Raw genomic sequence first — 22,976 nt, 5'->3', positions numbered from 1 at the left:
CCGGATCCATACGCAATTCAGTTCCAGAAATAATGTAGCCCAAAAATGAAATAGAAGGAACCTCAAAGGTGCACTTGGAGATCTTGCCATAAAGATGATTCTTGCGCAACCGAAGGAGTACTTCCTTAACTTGTAGTCGGTGCTCAGAAAGATTCTTAGAAAAAATCAAAATGTCATCCAAATAGACTACTACATTCAGATACAACATATCCCGAAAGACTTCATTAATGAATCCTTGAAAGACAGCGGGGGCGTTGCTGAGGCCAAATGGCATTACCAGGTACTCATAATGCCCATCTCTCGTATTGAAAGCCGTCTTCCACTCATCTCCTTGACGAATACGTATCAAGTTGTATGCTCCTCTTAAGTCAAGCTTAGTAAATACTCGAGCTCCACGCACTCTATCAAAAAGCTCTGTGATGAGCGGCAGAGGATACTTGTTTTTAATGGTGACTTCATTTAAACCACGATAGTCGATGCATGGTCTCAGCCCTCCATCTTTTTTTTTTACAAAGAAGAAGCCAGCTCCCGCTGGAGAAGTGGAGGGACGGATGAAGCCCTTCTGCAAATTCGACTTAATGTACTCAGACATAGCTTGTGTCTCTGGAACCGACAAAGGATAAGTGCGACCTCGAGGCGGTATTTTCCCAGGAATGAGCTCAATGGGACAGTCCCAAGCCCTATGCGGAGGTAATTTATCAGCCGCCTGTTCCGAGAAGACATCCAAAAACTCTCGATAAGCCTCAGGAACTAACTCCACGTCCAACTTGGCCGACGCACGGAGTGGAACGACAGGAGTAAGACAATTCAATCGGCAGAAAGGACTCCAAGAAATTATTTGTGTCGACCCCCAGTCGACATGAGGGTTGTGTAGCCTGAGCCAGGGAAAACCCAAAACGAGATCGTGAGACATTTCCTGAATAACTAGAAACTTCAGTTGTTCATGATGTAAAGCTCCCACTTGTAGCTGAATTGACTCAGACTGACTCGTAATCAAGGCGTTAGGAATTTGAACCCCGTTAATGGCTGTAATAGTAATAGGTCGTTCGACCAACTGTAATTTCAAACCCAAACTCTGGGCGCAGGAAAGAGAAATAAAATTCCCCGCAGCACCTGAATCCAAAAGAGCCATAACGGTCTTGACTTTTGTTTTAGTAGACAAAGATACTGAGAGTAAACAGTCCACTTCTGGAGAAGATTGAGAAACCACACCCAGCTTGACTTCCCCGGAACAGGCTAGGATTGCCCGTTTCCCGGGCGAGCTTTGCAAGACTTGAGGAAGTGATCCGCGGCTCCACAGTAGAGGCAAAGTTTGTTCTCACGCCGACGCTGTCGCTCCTCTGGAGACAGTCGAGACCGATTAATTTGCATGGGTTCGTCTGGAGCTGTCGTAACCGATGGTTTAGACGGAGGAGCCCGGAATCTGCACCGATCAGACCGAGAACGTTCGCCAACTCGTTCCTGCATGCGGAGATCCACTTTCACACAGAGCGAGATCAACTGTTCCAAGGAATCTGGCAAATCTCTTGTAATCAATTCGTCTTTAAGACGGTCGGACAGCCCGTTCCAGAAAGCGGCCCGTAAGGCATCATTATCCCAGCGCAATTCGGAAGCTATGGTCTGAAAATGAATCACATACTGACCCACTGAACGAGAGCCTTGTCGAACTCTAAGAAGATCTGAAGAGGCAGCGGCCGTTCTGCCAGGCTCATCAAAGATCCGGCGGAAAGATGAGATGAAATTAGTGTAGTTGGAAACCAAAGGATCAGATCGCTCCCATAAAGGAGACACCCATTCCAACGCTGAACCCTCAAGCAAGGAAATAATGTATGCTACTTTGGATCGATCCGTGGGAAAATTGTGTGCGAGGAGTTCAAACTGCACCTCGCACTGGTTAAGAAAACCACGGCAATTCTTCGGGTTGCCGTTGTAGCGAGAGGGAGTGGGAAGCTGAAGGCGTGACCTGGTACCGGACACTGCGTGAGCATTAACAGGAACGACTGCCGGAGTGGGTACTGGAGCTGGAACTGGAACTACTGAAGCCAGGGAAACCTGAATTTGATCCAACCTGCCGGATAGCTCTTGGAGATACCGCATCACCTGGTTTTGCGCCGCTTCCTGACTCTGTACACGGGAAACCAGATCTTGGATGGCACTTGCTTCTGGGTTCCGATTCCCCGGGTCCATGTGGCCTGTGTATACTATCACTGACCTGGTCGAAGGGTGTTGTGGACTCGGGGCTTCTTCCGGTGACAGGGAAGAGGAACCGCTACTGGGTCGCAATAGAGATGGCCGGATGTAGGTCTTCTTCATACAGGATGAAGACGGTAAGCAGGAAGCACGGAGGAATGATGAAGGTCTCCTGAAAAACAAGACTAGTGAAAGTGCTGAGGTACAGAGATGCTGGTATTATTGAGGTGCTGAAGGCACTGAGGTGCTGAGACACCGAGGTACCGAGGTGTTGGAGTTCTGTGATACTAAGGTGCAGAGGCTCCGAGGTGCTGAGGTTCTATGGTGCTGAGGCACCGGAGTGCTGAGGAACAGAGGCACTGAGGTGCCGAGGTACTGAGGTGCTGATGGCGCTCAGGCGCCTTGGTGGCACGGAGGTGCGTGATAGCGCTCGGGCGCTTGGAGGCACGGAGGTGCGTGATGGCGCTCGGGCGCTTGGAGGCACGGAGGTGCGTGATGGCGCTCGGGCGCTTGGAGGCACGGAAGTGCGTGAAGACACTGGAGACACTGGGACACTGGAGACACTGGGACACTGGAGACACTGGAGACACTGGAGACACTGGAGACACAGCGGAAAATAGGAACAAGGGAGCTCTGGAAATCACTGCTTCAGACAAGCAGAACGATGATACACAGGCGCCGGCTCCCTGCTCGGCGTCTGGCTTTGAACCTCCCGCCTTGGTCTGATTGGCGGAGCGGGCAGATGACGTCAGCCCCGCTCCGCCTACCTAATCTAAAGCAGCATGGCGACGCCCTCGCTCCGGGAGCCGCCGGAGAGACCCGCCGACCCGACGCCGGACCCCCGAGGCCGCCGGAGGGGAGAGACGCCAGGCCATCCAGGACACCCGCAGCGGTAAGCGCGGCCGCCGCTGCCCGCGGGGTGTGACAGACTCCTCTTCTCATCTCATGCCTTTTATGCCACGGGGGACAGGCCGGGGACATATCTGGCTTCTCTGGCTCGGGGAGACAGACCTACTAGTGTGGTGGTAGAGATTGTGAGCGCTGAAGGTGTCCACCTGACCCAGACTCCACAGATGACGGCTGAATTTGTATCCTTCTATAGTCGCTTATATAAATCTAAATTAGATTGCACCTCATCACAGTTAAATGATTATTTAGACCGTGTCGGCTTCCCCACCTTGTCCAGGGAGGCTTGCGACCTTTTGGAGGCGCCCATTTCCCCCGATGAAGTTAGAGCAGCGATTGAGGCCTCTCCTAGTGGTAAAGCCCCGGGATTGGATGGAATACCATCCGAGGTTTATAAACATAACTTGGATTTTTTTGTTCCCCACCTACTTGAGTTATATAGCCAGATGTTTACACAGGATTCCCTTCCCCCGTCTATGGCGGAGGCAGTGATTGTGGTTCTCCCTAAGCCTGACAAGGATCCCAAGAGAGAGTGGAATCCTACCGTCCTATATCCCTCCTACCCACTGACATTAAAATTTTGGCCAAGATATTGGCTGGCAGATTAAATACAGTTATTTCCCACATTATACACCCGGATCAGACGGGATTCATGCCTAATAAATCGACCTCCATTAACCTCAGACGTTTGTTTACCCACCTACAAATCCCCCGGGCAGACCCTTCCTCCTCCATTGTTGTCTCGCTGGATGCCGCTAAGGCTTTTGACTCTGTGGAGTGGGAATATTTATGGGAAGTTATGCGTAGATTTGGCATCGGCCCGAAATTTATTAAATATGTCCGACTGATGTACTCCTCTCCCTCGGCAAGGGTGGCGGTCAATGGTTTCGTATCTCACTCCTTTCCCCTGTCTAGAGGCACGCGACAGGGCTGTCCCTTGTCCCCTACTCTGTTTGCTATGGCCGTTGAACCCCTGGCATGTCTTCTGAGAACAGATGCGGGTATTTATGGACTTAAAGTGGGTGCTCGGGAGGACAGAGTGGCCCTATACGCTGATGACATCCTGATGTTTGTGGATCGCTATGCTGAGTCTATGCCTAGGATCTTGGAAATTATTGATGGGTTTGGGCGATATTCTGGCTTACTGATAAATTGGGAGAAATCCTTTATTATCCCACTTAAGGGTGAGGCCCCTGCCCCCCCATTGATGGTTCTTCCATTGAAGTGGGTGGAATCATTCAAATATTTGGGTGTTTGGGTGTCTAATGACCCTCAAAAAGTCTCTTCTCTCAATATTACTCCTCAAATGGTATACCTCCGTGGCCGGGTGCAGACGTGGGGTAAGTTGCCCTTAACAGTCACGGGGAGGGTTAATATGGTTAAAATGGTCTTCCTGCCCAAGCTACTCTATGTCCTGCAGCAATCACCCGTTTATATTCCACAGAAGATCTTTAAACAAATAGATGGGTTGATTTCCTCCCTGGTGTGGGCTAGTAAACGTGCACGCTTAAAACTAGATACCATGACCAGAACACGTGAAATGGGCGGTCTGGCCCTCCCCAATTTCCGTTTTTACTACTACGCGGCGCAATTGACACATATCTGGGAGTGGGTTAATGATCTCGGCCCCCTGGCTTTGCATTCACTGATGTTGCATCACGTCTACCCGGGGGGCTCCCCATTACAGCTACTTCTCTGTGGCAGTGTTAAAATGTCCACAATACCGCTTATTAAGCAAGCCATCCTGGTGTGGAAAATGGTGCACTCGGTGATGCGGGGCCATGGCGTCGACCCTGACACCCCTCTGGATAATATTTATGGGTTGCCTGAACTGTGTCAGCTTCAGGTCCGAGAGGTTTGGGGAAGATGGGGAGTATCATCTATGGGCCATATATATAGTGATGGGGTTCTCAATTCTTTCCAACAACTTCAACACGCACACAACATTCCCTCAAGGTTCTTTTTTCAATTCCTACGGCTGAGACATGCACTGGCAGCCCAGTTCCCAAATGGCCCTCCAGTCTTAACTGACTCCCCGGTTAAAACAATGTTGCAGACACTAGACGCGGGACACTTAGTTTCTAGGATATATGGTCGTATCCTGCTAATGCACCATAGTGACCCTCTCACGGCTCTTCGGGGTAGGTGGGAATCGGATGTGGGCATGCTATCGGATGACGCATGGAATACTGCCATAGGGGCCCATCGGATCTCCACCTCCTCTGTTAGATATCAGCAAATACAACTATACATTCTACACAGGGTGTATATGACCCCGGTGAGATTAGCACATATCGGGGGAGCCCACACCTCGCAATGCCCTAGATGTGGAGCCGTGGATGCAGACTTCTGGCACTTACTGTGGGTGTGTCCTGGCGTGTCTGTGTTTTGGACGGCGGTTATACGGATCCTGTGTGACACAGGTATTCCCTCCTTCGTGTGTACTCCTGCGCTTTGTACACTGTTGATTGTGGACGAGGAAGCCTTGGACCCACCTAGTAGACGATACGTTATTAATCTATGCGCTTAAGCTAGGGTCTGTATTGCCCGGCTATGGCTGGCTAGTGAAGCCCCGACAACTGGGGCGTGGATATCCCTGGTCAATGAAACGATTGCGCATGAAAAATTTGTGTTTCTGGCTAGGAAGGTGGAGAAGAAATGGTCAACAATATGGGGTAGATGGATGGATTCTAAATATTACAAAGAGAGATATAGTTAAAACCGGGTTATTTTCAGTGTGTCAGTATGGGATGTTGTGTGAGAGGGGGATCCTCGCGGCCGGTCTTGCCTTGCTATGATATCTGTAACATACTGTGACATTTCTGCTGTGTCTAAGAGTTTCAGGGACCTGTTATGCTCTAGATGTGTTGAGCTAAGATACCGTTGCTTTGTGACTATATGCTCTATAGGTAATAATGTTTAATTAATATACTATAGACTGCATACATGTAATGTTATCTCCACACATGTTGGGTGTGGTCTATGTTTGTGTGTTGTATGTGTGAAGTGTTAACGCAAAATTGAAAATCTCAATAAAAAATATTGAATTAAAAAAAAAAAAAAAAAAGTTAAAGATTAATAAGTCACTTGGTCCCGATGCAATTCACCCGAGGATTCTTATGGAGCTGCACGCTGAACTAGGAAGACCACTATTTTTGATCTTTGTGGATTCAGTTAAATCGCGTATGGTTCCCAAAGACTGGCGTATAGCGGAGGTAGTGCCAATATTCAAAACGGGAAGTAAAGCTGAAACGTATAGACCAGTTAGTCTAACATCTATAGTGGGGAAAGTATTGGAAGGTATTCTAAGGGATAGTATTCAGAAGTTCCTTGAAGTCAATAAGGTCATTAAAAGGAATCAACATGGATTTGTGAAGGATAGATCATGTCAAACCAACTTACTTGGCTTTTATGAAACAGTAAGTGCGAACCTGGATCAGGGTAAGGAGGTGGATGTAATCTTTTTAGACTTTGCCAAAGCTTTCGACACAGTACCACACATGCGACTTATCTATAAGCTACAAGAAATAGGGCTAGGGAGCACAATATGCACTTGGGTCAGTAATTGGTTAGATAATAGGGAACAGCGTGTTGTGGTCAATGGATCATTTCCAAATTGGACTAAAGTGCTAGGTGGTGTGCCACAAGGGTCTGTACTTGGACCACTTTTGTTCAACATTTTCATCAACGACCTAACAGAAGGTCTAGAGAGCATGGTGTCAATTTTCACAGACGATACCAAATTGTGTAAGGTTCTAAATACGGAGGGGGATGCCGAGTCTCTTCAGAACGACTTAATTAAACTGGAAGCATGGGCAGCAAAATGGAGAATGAGATTCAACACAGACAAGTGTAAGGTAATGCACTGTGGTGGTAAGACCAAAAATAACACCTATATACTAAATGGGGTAATATTAGGGGATTCTGTACTGGAAAAAGACTTAGGGGTTCACATAGATAACAAATTAAGCAGCAGTAACCAAAGTAGGAGTGCAGCAAAGAAGGCTAATAAGATATTAGCATGCATAAAACGGGGAATTGACGAAAGGGACGAGAGTGTTATACTCCCATTATATAAATCACTAGTGAGGCCACATCTTGAATACTGTGTGCAATTTTGGGCACTATATTACAAAAAGGATATCCTGGAGCTAGAAAAGGTTCAGAGGCGGGCGTCCAAACTAATTAAGGGCATGGAGACGCTGGAATACGAGGAAAGGCTTGCAAGGCTAGGCATGTTTACATTGGAAAAGAGGAGATTAAGAGGGGACATGATCAACATCTACAAATACATAAGGGGTCAATACACAGAGCTTGCGAGGGACCTGTTTTCAATAAGATCAGCACAGAGGACACGTGGTCACTCGCTTAGTTTAGAAGAGAGGAGTTTCCGCACATTGAGGCGAAAAAGGTTTGTTCACAGTAAGGACAATACGTGTTTGGAATTCCCTGCCTGAGAGAGTAGTAACGGCGGACTCAGTCAACACCTTTAAGAATGGGTTAGATAAATTCCTATTGGATAAAGATATTCAGGGTTATGGTGCGTAGTCATTCATTATAGTTAATATAACTAGTCCGAACATAAAAATAACTAGTCCTAAAATTAAAACTGCATAGGAGACCACAAACAGGTAGAACTCGATGGACAATTGTCTTATTTTAACCTTAGTTACTATGTTACTCCCGTAATGAAGATTTCTGACATCGCTACAGCGTGCCTTTCTGGCCAGAGGAGGATTCTTGTCACCTCTGACATTGCAGCCCTGCTTTTCGTTACGCCTTGTCGGTTTATGTAGGCCACTGTGGTCACGTTGTCCGACTGCACCTGAACAGCCTGATCCTGCAGAAGGTGTGCTGCTTGAAGAAGGCCATTGTATACGGCTCTTAGCTCCAGGATCTTTATCGGAAGAAGGGATTCTTGACTTGACCACCTTCTTTGGAAAGTTTCCCCTTGAGCGACTGGTCCCCAACCTCTTAGACTTGCATCCGTGGTCAGAAGGATCCAGTCCTGAATTCCGAACCTTCGGCCTTCCAGAAGGTATGGTAGTTGCAGCCACCAGAGGAGCAAAATCCTGGATTTCGGAGACAGACGTATCCTCTGGTGCATGTGTAGGTGACATCCCGACCACTAGTTCAAGAGATCCAGTTGAAAGGATCGAGCATGAAACCTTCCGTACTGCAGAGCCCCGTAGGAGGCAACCATCTTCCACAGAAGGCGGATGAACTGATGAACCGACAACCTGGCAGGCTTCAAGACATCCCGGACCATGGTTTGAATCACCAACGCTTTCTCCACAGGTAGAAACACCCTCTGCACCTCTGTGTCACGGATCATCCCCAGGAAAGACAGCCTCCTTGTCGGCTCCAGATGAGACTTTGGAAGGTTCAGAATCCAACCGTGCTCCTTGAGCAGATGCGTCGTGAGAGCAATGGATCTTAACAACTTCTCCTTGGACGGTGCCTTGATCAGCAGATCGTCCAGATATGGAATTACGTTCACCCCCTGCTTGCAGAGGAGAACCATCATCTCTGCCATCACCTTGGTGAAGACCCTCGGTGCCGTGGAGAGACCGAACGGCAGTGCCTGAAACTGATAGTGATCGTCTAACAGTGCAAACCTGAGATAAGCCTGATGCGGAAACCAAATGGGAATGTGGAGGTACGCATCCTTGATGTCCAGGGACACCAGGAACTCCCCTTCCGTGAGGGGGATAACTGCCCTCAAAGACTCCATTTTGAATTTGAAGTCCCTGAGATAAGTGTTCAAAGAATTCAAGTTCAGAATTGGCCTTACTGAACCATCCGGCTTCGGTACCACTAAAAGGTTCGAATAGTAACCTTTGTTCAACTGATGAGGTGGAACTGGAACAATGACCTTGGACACTATCAAATTTCGGATAGCGTCCAGTAGAATAGCTCTGTCTGCCAGCAAAGCCGGCAAGCCTGATTTGAAGAATCGGTGAGGTGGGAGAGTTTGAAACTCCAGCCTGTACCCCCGGGACACAATATCCTGTATCCAGGGGTCCAGGCCAGACGACACCCAGACGTGGCTGAAATGCCGGAGTTTTGCTCCCACCTGACCTTCCTCCAGGCTTTGTGGTCCACCGTCATGCTGAGGACTTTGAGGTACCAGAAGCAGGCTTCTGGTCCTGGGAACCTGTGGAGGCAGGCTTTTTGGATTTGGCACGACCACCTCTAAAAAAGGTGTGAGAGGGCTTGCTCTTTCTAGGCCTAGCGGGCCGAAAGGACTGTGACGTGTTGGGAGTAAAAGGCTTCTTCGTAGCCGGTGCAGCTGAGGGGAAAAAAAGGAGACTTACCCATGGTAGCCGTGGCAATCCACGCATCCAGCGCCTCCCCAAACAGAGCCTGACCTGTATAGGGTAGGCTCTCCACACTTTTCCTGGATTCCGCGTCCGCAGACCATTGGCGCAGCCAGAGACCCCTGCGAGCCAAGACAGACATGGAGGAGATCCCAGCAGCCATGGAACCCAGATCCTTCATGGATTCTACCAGGAACCCTGCAGAATCCTGTATGTTACGTAAAAATAAATCAACGTCACCTTTGTCCATCGTAGTCAAGTCCTCCTGCAGAGTGATTGACCACTTTGCTATAGCTTTTGAAATCCATGCCCAGGCAATAGTAGGCCGCAGTATAGCCCCTGAAGCCGTGTATATGGATTTGGGCGTAGTATCCACTTTGTGATCTGCCGGGTCTTTCAATGCGGTAGATCCCGGGACTGGTAAGATCACATGTTTTGACAGCCTAGAGACAGAGGCGTCAACTATAGGCGGGGACTCCCATTTTTTTCTATCATCTTCCAAAAAGGGAAAAGCAACCAGAACCCTTTTAGGGATCTGGAATTTTTTCTCCGGGTTTTCCCAGGCTTTTTCAAATATAGCAATTAATTCCTTAGATGCCTTGAAGGTGAGAGGGGCTTTCTTACTGCCTGTGAAAAAGGCCTCCTCAACCTGCTCAGGAGGTGTGTCAGAAATATGTAACACATCCCGCATGGCCTCAATCATCAACTGCACCCCCTTAGCAAGTGATGCTTTTCCTTCGACACATCCCCATCACCGTCTGCTGTGTTGGAATCGGTATCCGTGTCATCCTGCATAATTTGGGCAAGAGCACGTTTGTGAGAATGTACCGCAGGGGGCCCCGAAGGAGCAGTATCAGACCATACTGCCATAGAGGACTGCAATACCCGAGTTGCATGCTCAGTCCTTGCAACCCTTTCAGAAATCTGAGAAATAGCCCCCCTAAAAGAGGCCAACCACTCCGGTTCTCTAGATGGGATCTACGCTACAACAGTGCAATCCTGATTACATGGGATGGGATCTTCCTGAGAAGATAAATCCTCTGCAGCATATGACACAGCGTCTCTAGACACGTTTGCTTGTAAACCCCACATACACACAGGGTACAGGGCAGACAGAGTTTCCCCCCCAAGAATGGCAGAGAGACACAGAGATTGGAGCCAACCCACACACAGCACTATATAGGTATAGGGAGACCCTTAACCAGCGCTGACTGTGTCCCTTAATAGGCGACACAGTCTTACACAGCCTCCCCTCCCTTCTACAACCCCCTGGTACCGTACAGATAGCTGGAGGTGCTCTGGAGGGACTGCTCTTCCACTGGCAGCTTGTCTGCAGGCAGGAAAATGGCGCTGAACGCTGCTGGGTCCGCTCTGAGAAGCTCCGCCCCCGTAATGGCACTGTCTTCCCGCTCTTCCAAGATTATACTTGCCTGAGGATTTTGTGCTGACTGAGATCCGCGGACCCCGACAGGGTTTCTGGTCAGTGTAGGGTTAAGGCGCCGGCTCACGGCGCCCCTCACAGCGCTGCACCAAGTACCGCTGAGCCTCCGGAGCGCAGTTAGTACTGCGCTCCTACCCTGTAGCCGCCATCTTCACATCGGCTCCCTGCTTGTTATGGAGCCAATTACTCACTCGCCAGACTTCAGCTCTGTAACTGGGTGGCGGCATGCTGCTGGGGTGAGCGTTCCCCTGCGGCGGGGAGCGATCTATCCCCTCTGGAGCTCAGTGTCCAGTCAGCGGAGACAGTGGCTCAGACCCCGCAGTCCCTCGATGCAGGGAGGCTGTTGCCAGCAGCCTCCCTGTAAAATAACAAACTCTAAAATAAACTTTTCTAAAGAAGCTCTGTAGAGCTCCCCTAGCTGTCACCGGCTCCTCCGGGCACATTTTCTAAACGGAGTCTGGTAGGAGGGGCATAGAGGGAGGAGCCAGCCCACACTGTTAAACTCTTAAAGTGCCAATGGCTCCTGGTGGACCCGTATATACCCCATGGTACTAATATGGACCCCAGCATCCTCTAGGACGTAAGAGAAATTAAGAGGTACTATCATGCTGAGGCTTCTAATACAGGGGATCATTCCGAGTTGATCGCTCGCTATTTTTTGCAGCGCTGCAAACAGATAGTCGCCGCCTATAGGGGAGTGTATTTTTGCTTTGCAAGCGTGCGATCGCTTGTGCAGCCGAGCACTACAAAAAAGTTCTGTGCAGTTTCTGAGTAGCTCAGAACTAACTCAGCCGCTGCGATCACTTCAGCCTGTTTTTGCCCGGAATTGACGTTAGACACCCGCCCTGCAAACGTTTCGACATGCCTGCGTTTTTCCAATCACTCCCAAAAAACAGTCAGTTGACACCCACTGACGCCCTCTTCCTGTCAATCTCCTTGAAATTGGCTGTGCGAATGGATTCTTCGTAAAATCCATCGCTCAGCAACGATCCGCTTTGTACCGTACAATGCGCCTGCGCATTGCGGTGCATACGCATGTTCAGTTCTGACCTGATCGCAGCGCAGCGAAAAATCCTAGCGTGCGATCAGGTCGGAATGACCCCCACTATGCTGGAGTAAGAGAAATGCAGACGCACACTGCTAGCACTGAGAACACCTATAGTAAGAATAATTTAAATAAACCCTTACAATTAACATGGAGTATAAGTAAAGTTCTCAGCACACATTTGCGCAAATATGTGGGCCCATGTACCCTAACATCTCTAATACCATCACATTATATAAATTTAGCAAGGTCTTACCTTCCAATAGTGCCCTTATCAATGTGTGATCTGAAATTCAGGAACCTTGCTAAATGGGAGGGTTGCCAATAACAGAGGAAAGGTAAGACCTTGCTAAATTTATATAATGTGATAGTATTAGCGATGTTAGGGACCCATGTTATGAATTCACCTGGTCGCGGTACATGAGCCCACATATTTGCGCAAATGTGTGCTAAGAACTTCACTTATACTCCATGTTAATTGTGAGGGTTTATTTAAATTATTCTTACTATCAGTGTACTGCATTTCTCTTCCTCCAGCAAAGTATTAGAGGCCACCAGAGGCCCAGACCACCTCCATCTCCCAGCACGGTGAGGTCACCAGAGATCCAGACCACCTCCATCTACCAACGTGAGGAGGTCACCAAAGGCCCAGACCACCTCCATTCCCCAACATGATGAGGCCACCTCCATCTCTCAGCATGAGCAGGCCATCAGTGGCCCAGACCACCTCCATCTCCCAGAATAATAAGGTCACCAGAGGCCCAGAATGCCTCCATCTCTCAGCATGATGAGGCCAACAGAGGCCCAGACTACCTCCATCTCCCAGCACGGGGAGGTCACCAGAAACCCAGGATACATCCATATTCCAGGACGATGAGGTCACCAAAGGCCCAGACCACCTCCATCTCCCACCACGATGAAGTCACCAGACAGCGATTAGCAGATACAGTAGCTCAGGAGCAGCTGGGTTGCAGAATGCCATCCTTTCCTAGTAATAGAGGAGTGGGTGGAGACCCTTACCTGAGTTTTCAGTGATTCAAGCTCTTTCTCACTGTTCTGGACAATTTCAAATTTAGATTCATCTGCTTGTTCCAGCTTTTTTGAGAGGATCCCAATCTGAAAAACATATTGATCATCCATTTCATAAATTACATGTTATAGTATTACAGACCTGTCATTCACTGGGTTGCTAGCTGCTGCGTGTGGCCATCAACCCCCCATCTCTCACCCGGCATGTGTTAACCGCCATTACCATGCATGCACCACAAGGGGGCATCTGTGTGTACGGTGTCTGTTATGCTTGCTCTAGGCACATACCATACATGATTATATAATAGCTATACACTAACAGTCACCTTATGCTAGAACAAGCTTGTAATGCTTGTGTTACTCCAGATCAAGGGACATACACATTTAAGTTCTCTAAATACATCTTACACAGCTATTTATCTATATAGAACAAATACTTCAAAACAGGGGCTTATCTAAAATAGGTGCAGGGTGTGTGGTGCACGTGGCCCCAGAGTCAGGGGGTATCACACGCTCACCCCGCACCCATAGCCTATACTAACCATTCCGATAACGCTACAAATATCACCGGGACAATGGAGCTGGCGCCATTTTCCTGACCACCGCTGTTGGGGACCTTGCTACTTTCACTGTCTAAATCTTCTATCCAGTCTGTGGCATCATGCCACTACCACGGTCACACGCAGTCCTGTCCTCATGAACACAATGACGCATGTGGACTGGTCACTGCCTCCCACAAGATCAGATCATCACCAGCTGCTGGGACTATTCCCATAATTGGAGCTGAGGTGACACGGACAAGCAGGAGAGGGACAGTGAATATTACAGGTGGTCAGACCAGGGTCACAACAGTAAAAGGAGGATGTCTGGCAGTGAAACGTTTCCACGGCTGCCAGGACAGCTCTGAAAATATTCTGAGCCGCCATATCTCTACAAATATCCTTTCCACGCTGCAAATAATACATGGATTACATCTATTTAGCAGTGATTGAGGTTACAGCAGAATTATTCCCTTTCCACATCCTACTTAGCATCTAAACGCTTCATGAACTTACTTTGCTGTAATTGTCAGTCACCATTTATTTTCTCCACCTACCTAGGGATAATTATGGCAGCACAGGTAGAGATTGGATAACTAATCCAAGAGAGTATACAATACCCCCATTTCCACTTTCTATGGTGTAAATAGAGTCTCGTACATAGAGTTATAATGAAGTAATGCCATTTGTCTATGTTCATTTTCAACTTAAAACTCATTGGGTGGTATTCAAATGATATATCACGCCCAATCTCCTTTCTAAAGTGATCCCCGTTATCGCGTATATTGCACCCATAGTAATCAGGTTTAGCTGCGTAAAAGGTTGGGCGCCCTCGCTACTCCGAGTGTAGTGAGCTGAAATGATTATACCACGCCCGTCAGCAGTAACAGAACAGGTGAGGAAGGGGGTGAAAAGAATCGAATACCGCCCTATATGTCAAAGCCACACTGCGTTAAGGCCCAGGCTGCATATTCCAGGGCCCCGGTGCTTGACTGCGGGTGAGAACATACTGGTGTGCAGTGAGAGACGGGGTGAACTCTCCCCTGCATGTGCCGTACCCTAGCGGTGACCACTTCAATGCATCACTGATGCTGGCGGTTACCTCACAATCTTTTTGACCCAAGGCACTTCTGGCTTCCGTCAGCTCCCGCTCCCGATCTTCCAGCGTCTGTTCCAGCACAAGGACTTCCTTCTGCCATTCCACTTTCTTACTATTCACCATGACGTCAATCTGGTGCATCAGTTCCTCTAGCTCATTTTCACAGGACAAATCGCTAGCATAACACAAAGGAAAGCAACCCAATCACTTTACAGAAATCCTGTAGTCTCTTTCATTTTACTCGTATTGGGTAATAAAATGTATATAGGATAATGCACTCCCGACCGAATATTATAAAGATACTAGAAGACGTCACCAACAAGATCTGCGACCATATAGAATCAGGCGGCTTTGGACGAAGTGTTTTATTCAGGTCATAAGTGACTTTAAATATCTATATACTTATTTCCAGTAGGGGTGTATTATACTCATTACTAACAAATATTAAATTGATGTGGTCAGGACTCAGCGATTATAAGCAATGACATCAGAACTCACCATTTATACACAAATTTACAGGACTTTGGGACTAATTCAAGGTTGATTGCAAAATACAATTTTCCTCTAATGAGCAAAACCAAGTGCACTGCAGGTGGGACAGATGTAACACGTGCAGAGTGAGTTAGATTTGGGTGGAGTGTGTTCAAATTGAAATCTAAATAGCAGTGTAAAAAGTAAAGCAGCCAGTATTTACCCTGCACAGAAACAAAATAACCCACCCAAATCTAACTCTCTCTGCACATGTTATATCTGCCCCACCTGCAGTGCACATAGTTTTGCCCATTAGAGGAAAATTTTATTTTGAAATCAACCTTGAATTAGTCCCAAATGTTTTGGATGCTCACAACAAACTGAGCTGTTAGCAGCTCTAACTGAAATGGTCGTGTGTGGGAAGCCCCGGTACTGTACGGGCAAGTGGGGGGCGAAGTGTACAGGCTTTAGTGGGGTTTGGTATGATGGCCCTCTATAGTGCATTGATGGATAAATAGTACTGTGATGCATGCTGCCTCTCCTCCCAACTGATTACTTCCTCCCACTCCCGCCTCCAAGCTGCTCCCTACCTCTGGAACTCTCTCCCTCTCAGACTCCCCACTACGAGGCTGAAGTTAGCATCTTTATCTGCCCAATTTTTTATTCACTTCTTATTTGTGATCCAGCTTGTTATTCAGAACATGTTATATTAAAACAAATAAATCAGGTTAGATCGCTAAGGACCTAACTGTTTGTATGTAATACCGCTGTTCACGCAAGGCCCGAGACACGTGAAGCATAATACCCGATAAGTGCCAGCATCGGGGATAAAGTCCGGCTTATCAGGGCTGACTGGATAGCCCCCGGCAATACCATTACCTGCGGTAATTAACCGCGGGTTATAGAATACCGCCCTTAGGGATCTATTTACTAAGCCTTGGATGGAGATAAAGTCGCTGGAGATAAAGTACCAGCCAATCAGCTCCTAACTGTCATTTTTCAAACACAGCCTGTAACATGGCAGTTAGGAGCTGATTGGCTGGTACTTTATCTCCAGCAACTTCATCTCCAACCAAGGCTTAGTAAATAGACCCCTTAGTCTTCCGTTTCCCACCCCATCACACAACCCCCCCCCCCCCCAATCCATGTGGTAAAGGAGCAATTTAAAAAAAGATTACTGTTCCAGGTCCTACATGCTGAGCGGAAGATAGAGCACCCCCTACCGCCTGCGAGACATCACAGCTCCCACTAATAGCACCCCCCACCCCTACCGCTGGAGGATGGGTAGGGGCCCCAATGCTTTGCTTTGCCCAGGGGCCCACACTGCTGGTAAGAGGGCCCTGACCTAGCCTTTGGGTTCTGCCACCCTGCTGCTTATTTGGGTATTATGACAGCCGCTGCAGCAATGTGTATAAACCATGCCTTGCAATGTTCTGTAAGTCACTTTTCTTTTGTTTTGTTCATTCTGATTCTGTCCTTTGTTGGACACTGTGGACCTCTTGTGGGGGGGTGTCAGGCTGCTGGGAGGTATTCTGACTGCCGTCATTCCAAGTGCCGGGCTCCAAATACTGCCTCCCTGTGGAATCCGGTGTCATTATTCTAGTGATTCCTTATGGAATGTGCTAGAGTCTTTGATATAGGGGGTGATTCAGACCTGATTTGCTGTCCTGCGTTCAGATAGTCGCCGTCTCCAGGGGGAGTGTAAATCAGCCGTGCAAGTGTGCGATCCTATGTGTACGCTGAGCTGCTAAAGTCCACTGTGTGCAGTGTCTGCGTAGCCCAGGACTTACTCCTACAGTGTGATGACATCAGGCTGATCGGGGCCGGAGCTGACGTCAGACACCCTCCCTGATAATGCTTGGACACTCCTGCGTTTTCCCTGACACTCCCAATAAACGGTCAGTTACCACCCACAAACGGCTTCCTCCTGTCAATCACCCTGCGAACACCCGTGCGATCGGATTTTTCGCACCATCCCATCGCTGCCCTTTGCTGCTGTCTGACACGTGTGTGCATTGCGGTGCATATGCATGCGCAGTTAGTACCTGATCGCCCGCTGTGCGAAAATGCACAGCAGCGATCAAGTCTGAATCCCCCCCATAGCCTGTGCATGTGCCGACATAGTATTTTCAGGGGAGAGAGGGCGCATGGAGTTCTGCACACGAGCCCCCTCCTATCATCAAGTAGCAGTGACAGCCACAGCAGCACTTGTTGGTCTCACTCACCCCATTATCTGGTATATATGGATTCCTGACAGCTGCACGGTGATATCTGTCTCCAGCTGGATGTACTTCCTGTGATGAACAGTACAAAGGCACATTACAATAAATACAATGCAATTCTGAACATCAGGCCCTACCACAAACCGCTTATTATCACAAGGGAGAACACAAATGTTGTGAGAATGGGCCAACTCCCTGTAGAAAGTGGAGCGGACCCCCTTGTGCCCTGGGGAAAAACGCTGTATTGTCACTTCCATGACCTATCAGGCTACACAGAGCAAACTATAAAGTGAAATAAAAATAGGAGGACCCCAAGACACTAGTGCAGCATCCTGTGTCAGTAACAAAGGCTGCAGTCCTACAGCACGTCCTAGAGGTCATGGGAATAACAAGAAAGACACCTCTGTAAGGCGGAGTGGGATGGATATTGGGCTTGATTTATAGATGTACAGCAGAGCCGGCCTTAGGCATAGGCAAACTAGGCAAATGCCTAGGGCATTTGGTATGCTTAGGGGCACCAGCAGCTTCTGCTGATTAAAATGATATGCAGCATGCCTATATTCTGTGTGTGACTGCGGCTGTATCTGCATACGAAATGCTATGTTGCAGTGTATTCCTGGAAATCACTGTAATGTAGCATTTCGTATGCAGATACAGCCACAGTCGCACACAGAATATAGGTATGCTGCATATCATTTTAATCAGCAGAAGCTGCTTGTGCATCCTAGCCACATAGTAATGCAAATAATATGATGCATTTTCATAAACAAAAGGCACCCGACGTTAGCAGAGCTACCAGCTGACTCATGCCAGGCATCTCCTGCAGAACTAGCGGCGGTGCTAGGGGGCACCAGCCAAAATCTTGCCTAGGGCATCATATTGGTTAGGGCCGGCTCTGATGTACGGTATGGCACTGCTGCAGGGAGGCGGCTGTGCAAATACAGTACAACTAATATGCTAATGCAGCAGGAGGCGTCTGAGGAGAAAAGACGCCTCCTGACAGCTCTGCAGATCCGAGTGCTGCAGCCGAAGATGCAGCATCGGATCCCTGTTGCAAAGTTTCCAGCATCGGCCTTATGAGTAAGCCGAAGCTTACGCAGTTGGCCGCCTCCTGCCTTCTTGCCAAAAAAATCTGCATCCCCCCGACGCAGATCTTGGCCTCAGCACTCCAAGACAACGTTTCTGGGAATGCAGGCCAACCACACTGCTGCTCCGACCTCAATCATGCTGCGGCTTGGAGAAACTGCCAGCGACAACGCAGGAGCCTCTCTGCACATGCGCAGAATCACAACAATCGGGATAGAACACAAACCATCAGCATTCTGGATATCTGGCAGGTTTTTGGATGCTGTGCATGCATGGCAGGCTCCATACGCACCCACGACTTGCAGAGGAACACACCTCAGCCCTTTCTCACACACTGCATGGGCATTACTGGGTAGCAACAATGCCAATGTAAGCAAGAGAACCATTTTGCGAGCGTGTCAGGGAGTGTAACCAGAGATGCGTTCTACAGAGACGTGCGTATGCACTATGCACAGTGGACGCCAAAGTCAGGTGGATTTCCTGCACCTGGCATGCAAGTGCCAAAGATGATGATGATGATTATTATTATGATGGCAGCGGTTCCTGCAAACTGAGCTGCGGGGGGAGGTTGTGATCGCACAGATGTGTCACATATAGTGCATTAAGATACGGTTCGCAGTGAGCGGCAGATGTGTTCGCAATGCGTGCAACTCAGGATCAGGCTCATTATTTGCAGGGTTAATAACATTGCAATACGCAATTTGCGGCGGCAGCAGCATCATGCTAGGCCACAGAGCTGACGATCTATAATAATACGGACACATTCTATACAAGTCTATACAAAGTATATACCTAGGGGTCACATAGTAATCTAAGAACGTCCTCTACCTATATAGCTGTAACAGGCAACCTGTAGCTCTCCTGGATAACTACAAATCCCAGCATTCCCTGCCATCCACTACAATGCCTACACAGTACCTCTCCCTGCCCCATGCAATGCAGTCCCCATACCTGCTCAGGTGCTGAGCGCTGCAGGTGATCTCCCCCGGGAATCCGATGCATCGGCTATAATAACACACCTTATAAGCTTCTGTTACTGATGTCTATCATCCGCGCCTCTCGTGCCGCTCTCACTGAGACCACGCCCATTCATCGCTAGCCCCGCCCCAGACCTTGCACGGCTACCGCTTACCCGGTATGGCCCCGCCCATAATCACGCCCTCGTAGTGTACCTGTGGAACGTAGGACCACGCCCCTCTCTCTTAGCTGACAGTTCCAGCGCCATGGAGACGGCGTGGGTTTCCTTGGAGACAGCCACTACGGGTGGTAGTTTAGGTCAATCTGCAGTGATTAGCGAACGTTATCTGAATAATGTTCTATTAATGTTACTTTCAGAATCCCTTCTCGGGAAGAGTCAAGGGCGACTCTCCAGCTGCAGTACCTCATTGCTACCATGCAGTACATACATGTGTAGCAGCTGGAGGTAAGCATGTGTCACCCATGTACAGATCAGTTGTCCATGTCTGCTGTGCTACAGGGCAGGTGACTGCAAACCATGCAGATTGTAATTATATATTGCATTCTTTATAATTAGGTTCATCATATGAAACACGCTTCAAATGTTTCACCCAAATCTTCATTATTGGGGTTGATTCAATTAGCTGCGAGCCCTGTGATGTGCAGTTGCAGCAGCGCATTAACTTGTCTTTATTACACTTGCTGTAACTGCAGCATCACTGGCGTATCTATAGTAGGTGCAGTGTGTGCGGTGCACACGGGCCCCTGAGTCCAGGGGGGCCCACGCCACACCCACACTGCACAATTTTTTCTAATACCCCTCCGGAGTCCTGCGCCAACGTCAACGGTGCTGTTATGTGAAAATGACGCAACGGCCATTTTCCCGGAGTTCTGCGCTTACACCAGTGACGTGCGGTGAGGTCATTGGCTGGGGAGGCACTGAGATTTTATGTTATATATATATATATATATATACACATACACACACAGTGGTCGAAGTGGAAATTTTAAACTGGGGGTAAGGAAAAGTGAAGGTTGCAATCATGCGCGCGCCTCCGGAAAAGGGGGTGTGGCCACTCAAACAGGGGTGTGTCCTTCAGTGTAGTAGGATTCCTTATACTATGTAGTACTGGCGCCCCTTTCACCTGATACCACACATTATACGCCAAAATTCACATTACAGCACACGTTATGAGCCAAAATTCACATTACAGCACACGTTATAAGCCAAAATTCACATTACAGCACACCGTATGACCTGAAATTCATATTTTACCACACAGTATGAGCCGAAATTCACATTACAGCACACGGTATGAGCCGAAATTCACATTACAGCACACGGTATGAGGCGAAATTCACATTACAGCACACAGTATGAGCCGAAATTCACATTACAGCACACGGTATGAGCCAAAATTCAGATTATAGCAAACAGTATGACCCGAAATTCATATTTTACCACACAGTATGAGCCGAAATTCACATTACAGCACACGGTATGAGCCAAAATTCAGAATATAGCAAACAGTATGACCCGAAATTCATATTTTACCACACAGTATGAGCCGAAATTCACATTACAGCACACGGTACGAGCCAAAATTCAGATTGTAGCACACGGTATGAGCCGAAATTCACATTACAGCACATGGTATGACCCGAAATTCACATTACAGCACACGGTACGAGCCAAAATTCAGATTATAGCACACGGTATGAGCCAAAATTCACATTACAGCACACGGTATGAGCCGAAATTCACATTACAGCACACGGTATGAGGCGAAATTCACATTACAGCACACAGTATGAGCCGAAATTCACATTACAGCACACGGTATGAGCCAAAATTCAGATTATAGCAAACAGTATGACCCGAAATTCATATTTTACCACACAGTATGAGCCGAAATTCACATTACAGCACACGGTATGAGCCACAATTCAGAATATAGCAAACAGTATGACCCGAAATTCATATTTTACCACACAGTATGAGCCGAAATTCACATTACAGCACACGGTATAAGCCAATATTCACATTACAGCACACGGTATGAGCCGAAATTCACATTACAGCACACGGTATGACCCGAAATTCACATTATAGCACACGGTATGACCCACAATTTAGGGACAGGGAGAGAGAGTGACAGCAGGGACTGAGAGAGTGACAGCAGGGACTGAGAGAGTGACAGCAGGGACTGAGAGAGTGACAGCAGGGACTCAGGGAAGCAGGGGAACATTACCTGATATGTGCAGCGGAGGTGCGGAAGGGACTGTGGTTGTCGGTGGCAGATGAGCCCATGGTCTGCGGGGGATGCGGCGGTACTAAGCCGTCCTTTGTTGCTGCGGCGTTGATGTCCCTCTGTTGTCTGCGGTGGTCAGCTTTCAGTGGCGGTGCTGCGTGCGGCAGTGAGCGCTGGTCAGCAGTGGGCGGCGGACAGCTGTGATACAAATATATAATTTTTTTACATTTATTTTATTTATTTTTCCCTGTCCCTGCGTCCAAGTGATCTGGGGGTGAGCAGCAGTCCAAGTGATCTTGCCCAGATCACTTGGACTGCAGCTCACCCCCAGATCACTTGGACTGCAGCTCACCCCCAGATCACTTGGACTGCAGCTCACCCCTAGATCATCTGGGGGTGAGCTGCAGTCCAAGTGATCTGGGGGTGAGCTGGCCAGACACTTCCCACCCCACCGCACAACTCCCCCCCCCCCCCCCCTGCGCCTCCCCGCCTGGGTGGTCAGGTACCAGTGCTGCAGGCACCGCTGCGCTGTCCCCAGCTCTGGTGCTCCAGTTATCTCCGGAGCTGCCGCTGCTGTAGGCAGCTCCAACAACGGGTCCCGCCGCCTGTAGTGGCGGCTCCACTGTAGCGCCGGGTCCCGCTGCAGCTGCAGCTCAGTGCCTATGGGTGATTGGACCAGCGGATCAAGTACTGGATCCGCTGTCCAATCACATCTGCCTCGCTGCCAGGGGCGGGTTTCCCCTGTCAACGAGGCACTGGCATATGTGCCGCTTCCCCTGCAGTTTTTTAATGGGTTTTCACAGCCCCGAGCTTGGCCCGCCCCCCTTTCTCTCCCCCTTTCCAGTGGGAAGGTGACAATACGCTCCGGCTATCATCGCAGGCTATGGAAAACAGCTGCGGGAGGCTGCGCTATGCTGCGACGAGTACGCATCACAGCAACGCCACACTATGCAGCCTCCCGCAGCAAGGATGTTGGAGGACACTTTTGTATATATGTGTGTGCGTGTGGTGTGTGAATATATATATATATATATATATATATATATATATATTTCTCTTACGTCCTAGAGGATGCTGGGGACTCCGTAAGGACCATGGGGTATAGACGGGCTCTGCAGGAGATAGGGCACCTAAAAAGAACTTTGACTATGGGTGTGCACTGGCTCCTCCCTCTATGCCCCTCCTCCAGACCTCAGTTAGATCTTGTGCCCAGAGGAGAATGGGTGCACTGCAGAGAGCTCTCCAGAGTTTTCTGTGGAAAAAGAATTTTGTTAGGTTTTTTATTTTCAGGGAGTCCTGTTGGCAACAGGCTCCCTGCATCGTGGGACCGAGGAGAGAGAAGCAGAGCTGGCTTGTCAAGTTGGGCACTGCTTCTAAGCTACTGGACAACATTAGCTCCAGAGGGAGTCGGAACACAGG

The 22,976-nt window shown here is 48.7% G+C and overlaps 1 protein-coding gene across 2 annotated transcripts in view; it reads right to left on the bottom strand.

Moving 5' to 3' along the window:
• DEUP1 (deuterosome assembly protein 1) overlaps window positions 1-19,475 on the bottom strand; it is a 98,904-nt gene extending 79,429 nt beyond the window's left edge. The window contains exons 1-4 of one of the 2 annotated variants that reach the window (XM_063951430.1): window positions 19,300-19,475; window positions 17,266-17,334; window positions 14,573-14,744; window positions 12,923-13,018 (exon numbers count right to left, since the gene is read on the bottom strand). In XM_063951430.1, the coding sequence (XP_063807500.1) occupies window positions 12,923-13,018; window positions 14,573-14,744; window positions 17,266-17,270 (273 nt within the window). In that variant the 5' untranslated portion in view covers window positions 17,271-17,334; window positions 19,300-19,475. The remainder of the gene's footprint in view (window positions 1-12,922; window positions 13,019-14,572; window positions 14,745-17,265; window positions 17,335-19,299) is intronic. The other variant, XM_063951431.1, reaches the window with a different exon arrangement.
• Between the last annotated feature and the right edge of the window lie 3,501 nt (window positions 19,476-22,976).

This window comes from Pseudophryne corroboree, chromosome 2 (genome assembly GCF_028390025.1).
Source record: "Pseudophryne corroboree isolate aPseCor3 chromosome 2, aPseCor3.hap2, whole genome shotgun sequence".
Classification (NCBI taxonomy): Eukaryota; Metazoa; Chordata; class Amphibia; order Anura; family Myobatrachidae; genus Pseudophryne; species Pseudophryne corroboree.
The sequence above is the reverse complement of the archived record's forward strand: the minus strand, read 5'-3'. Positions and strand labels throughout refer to the sequence as shown.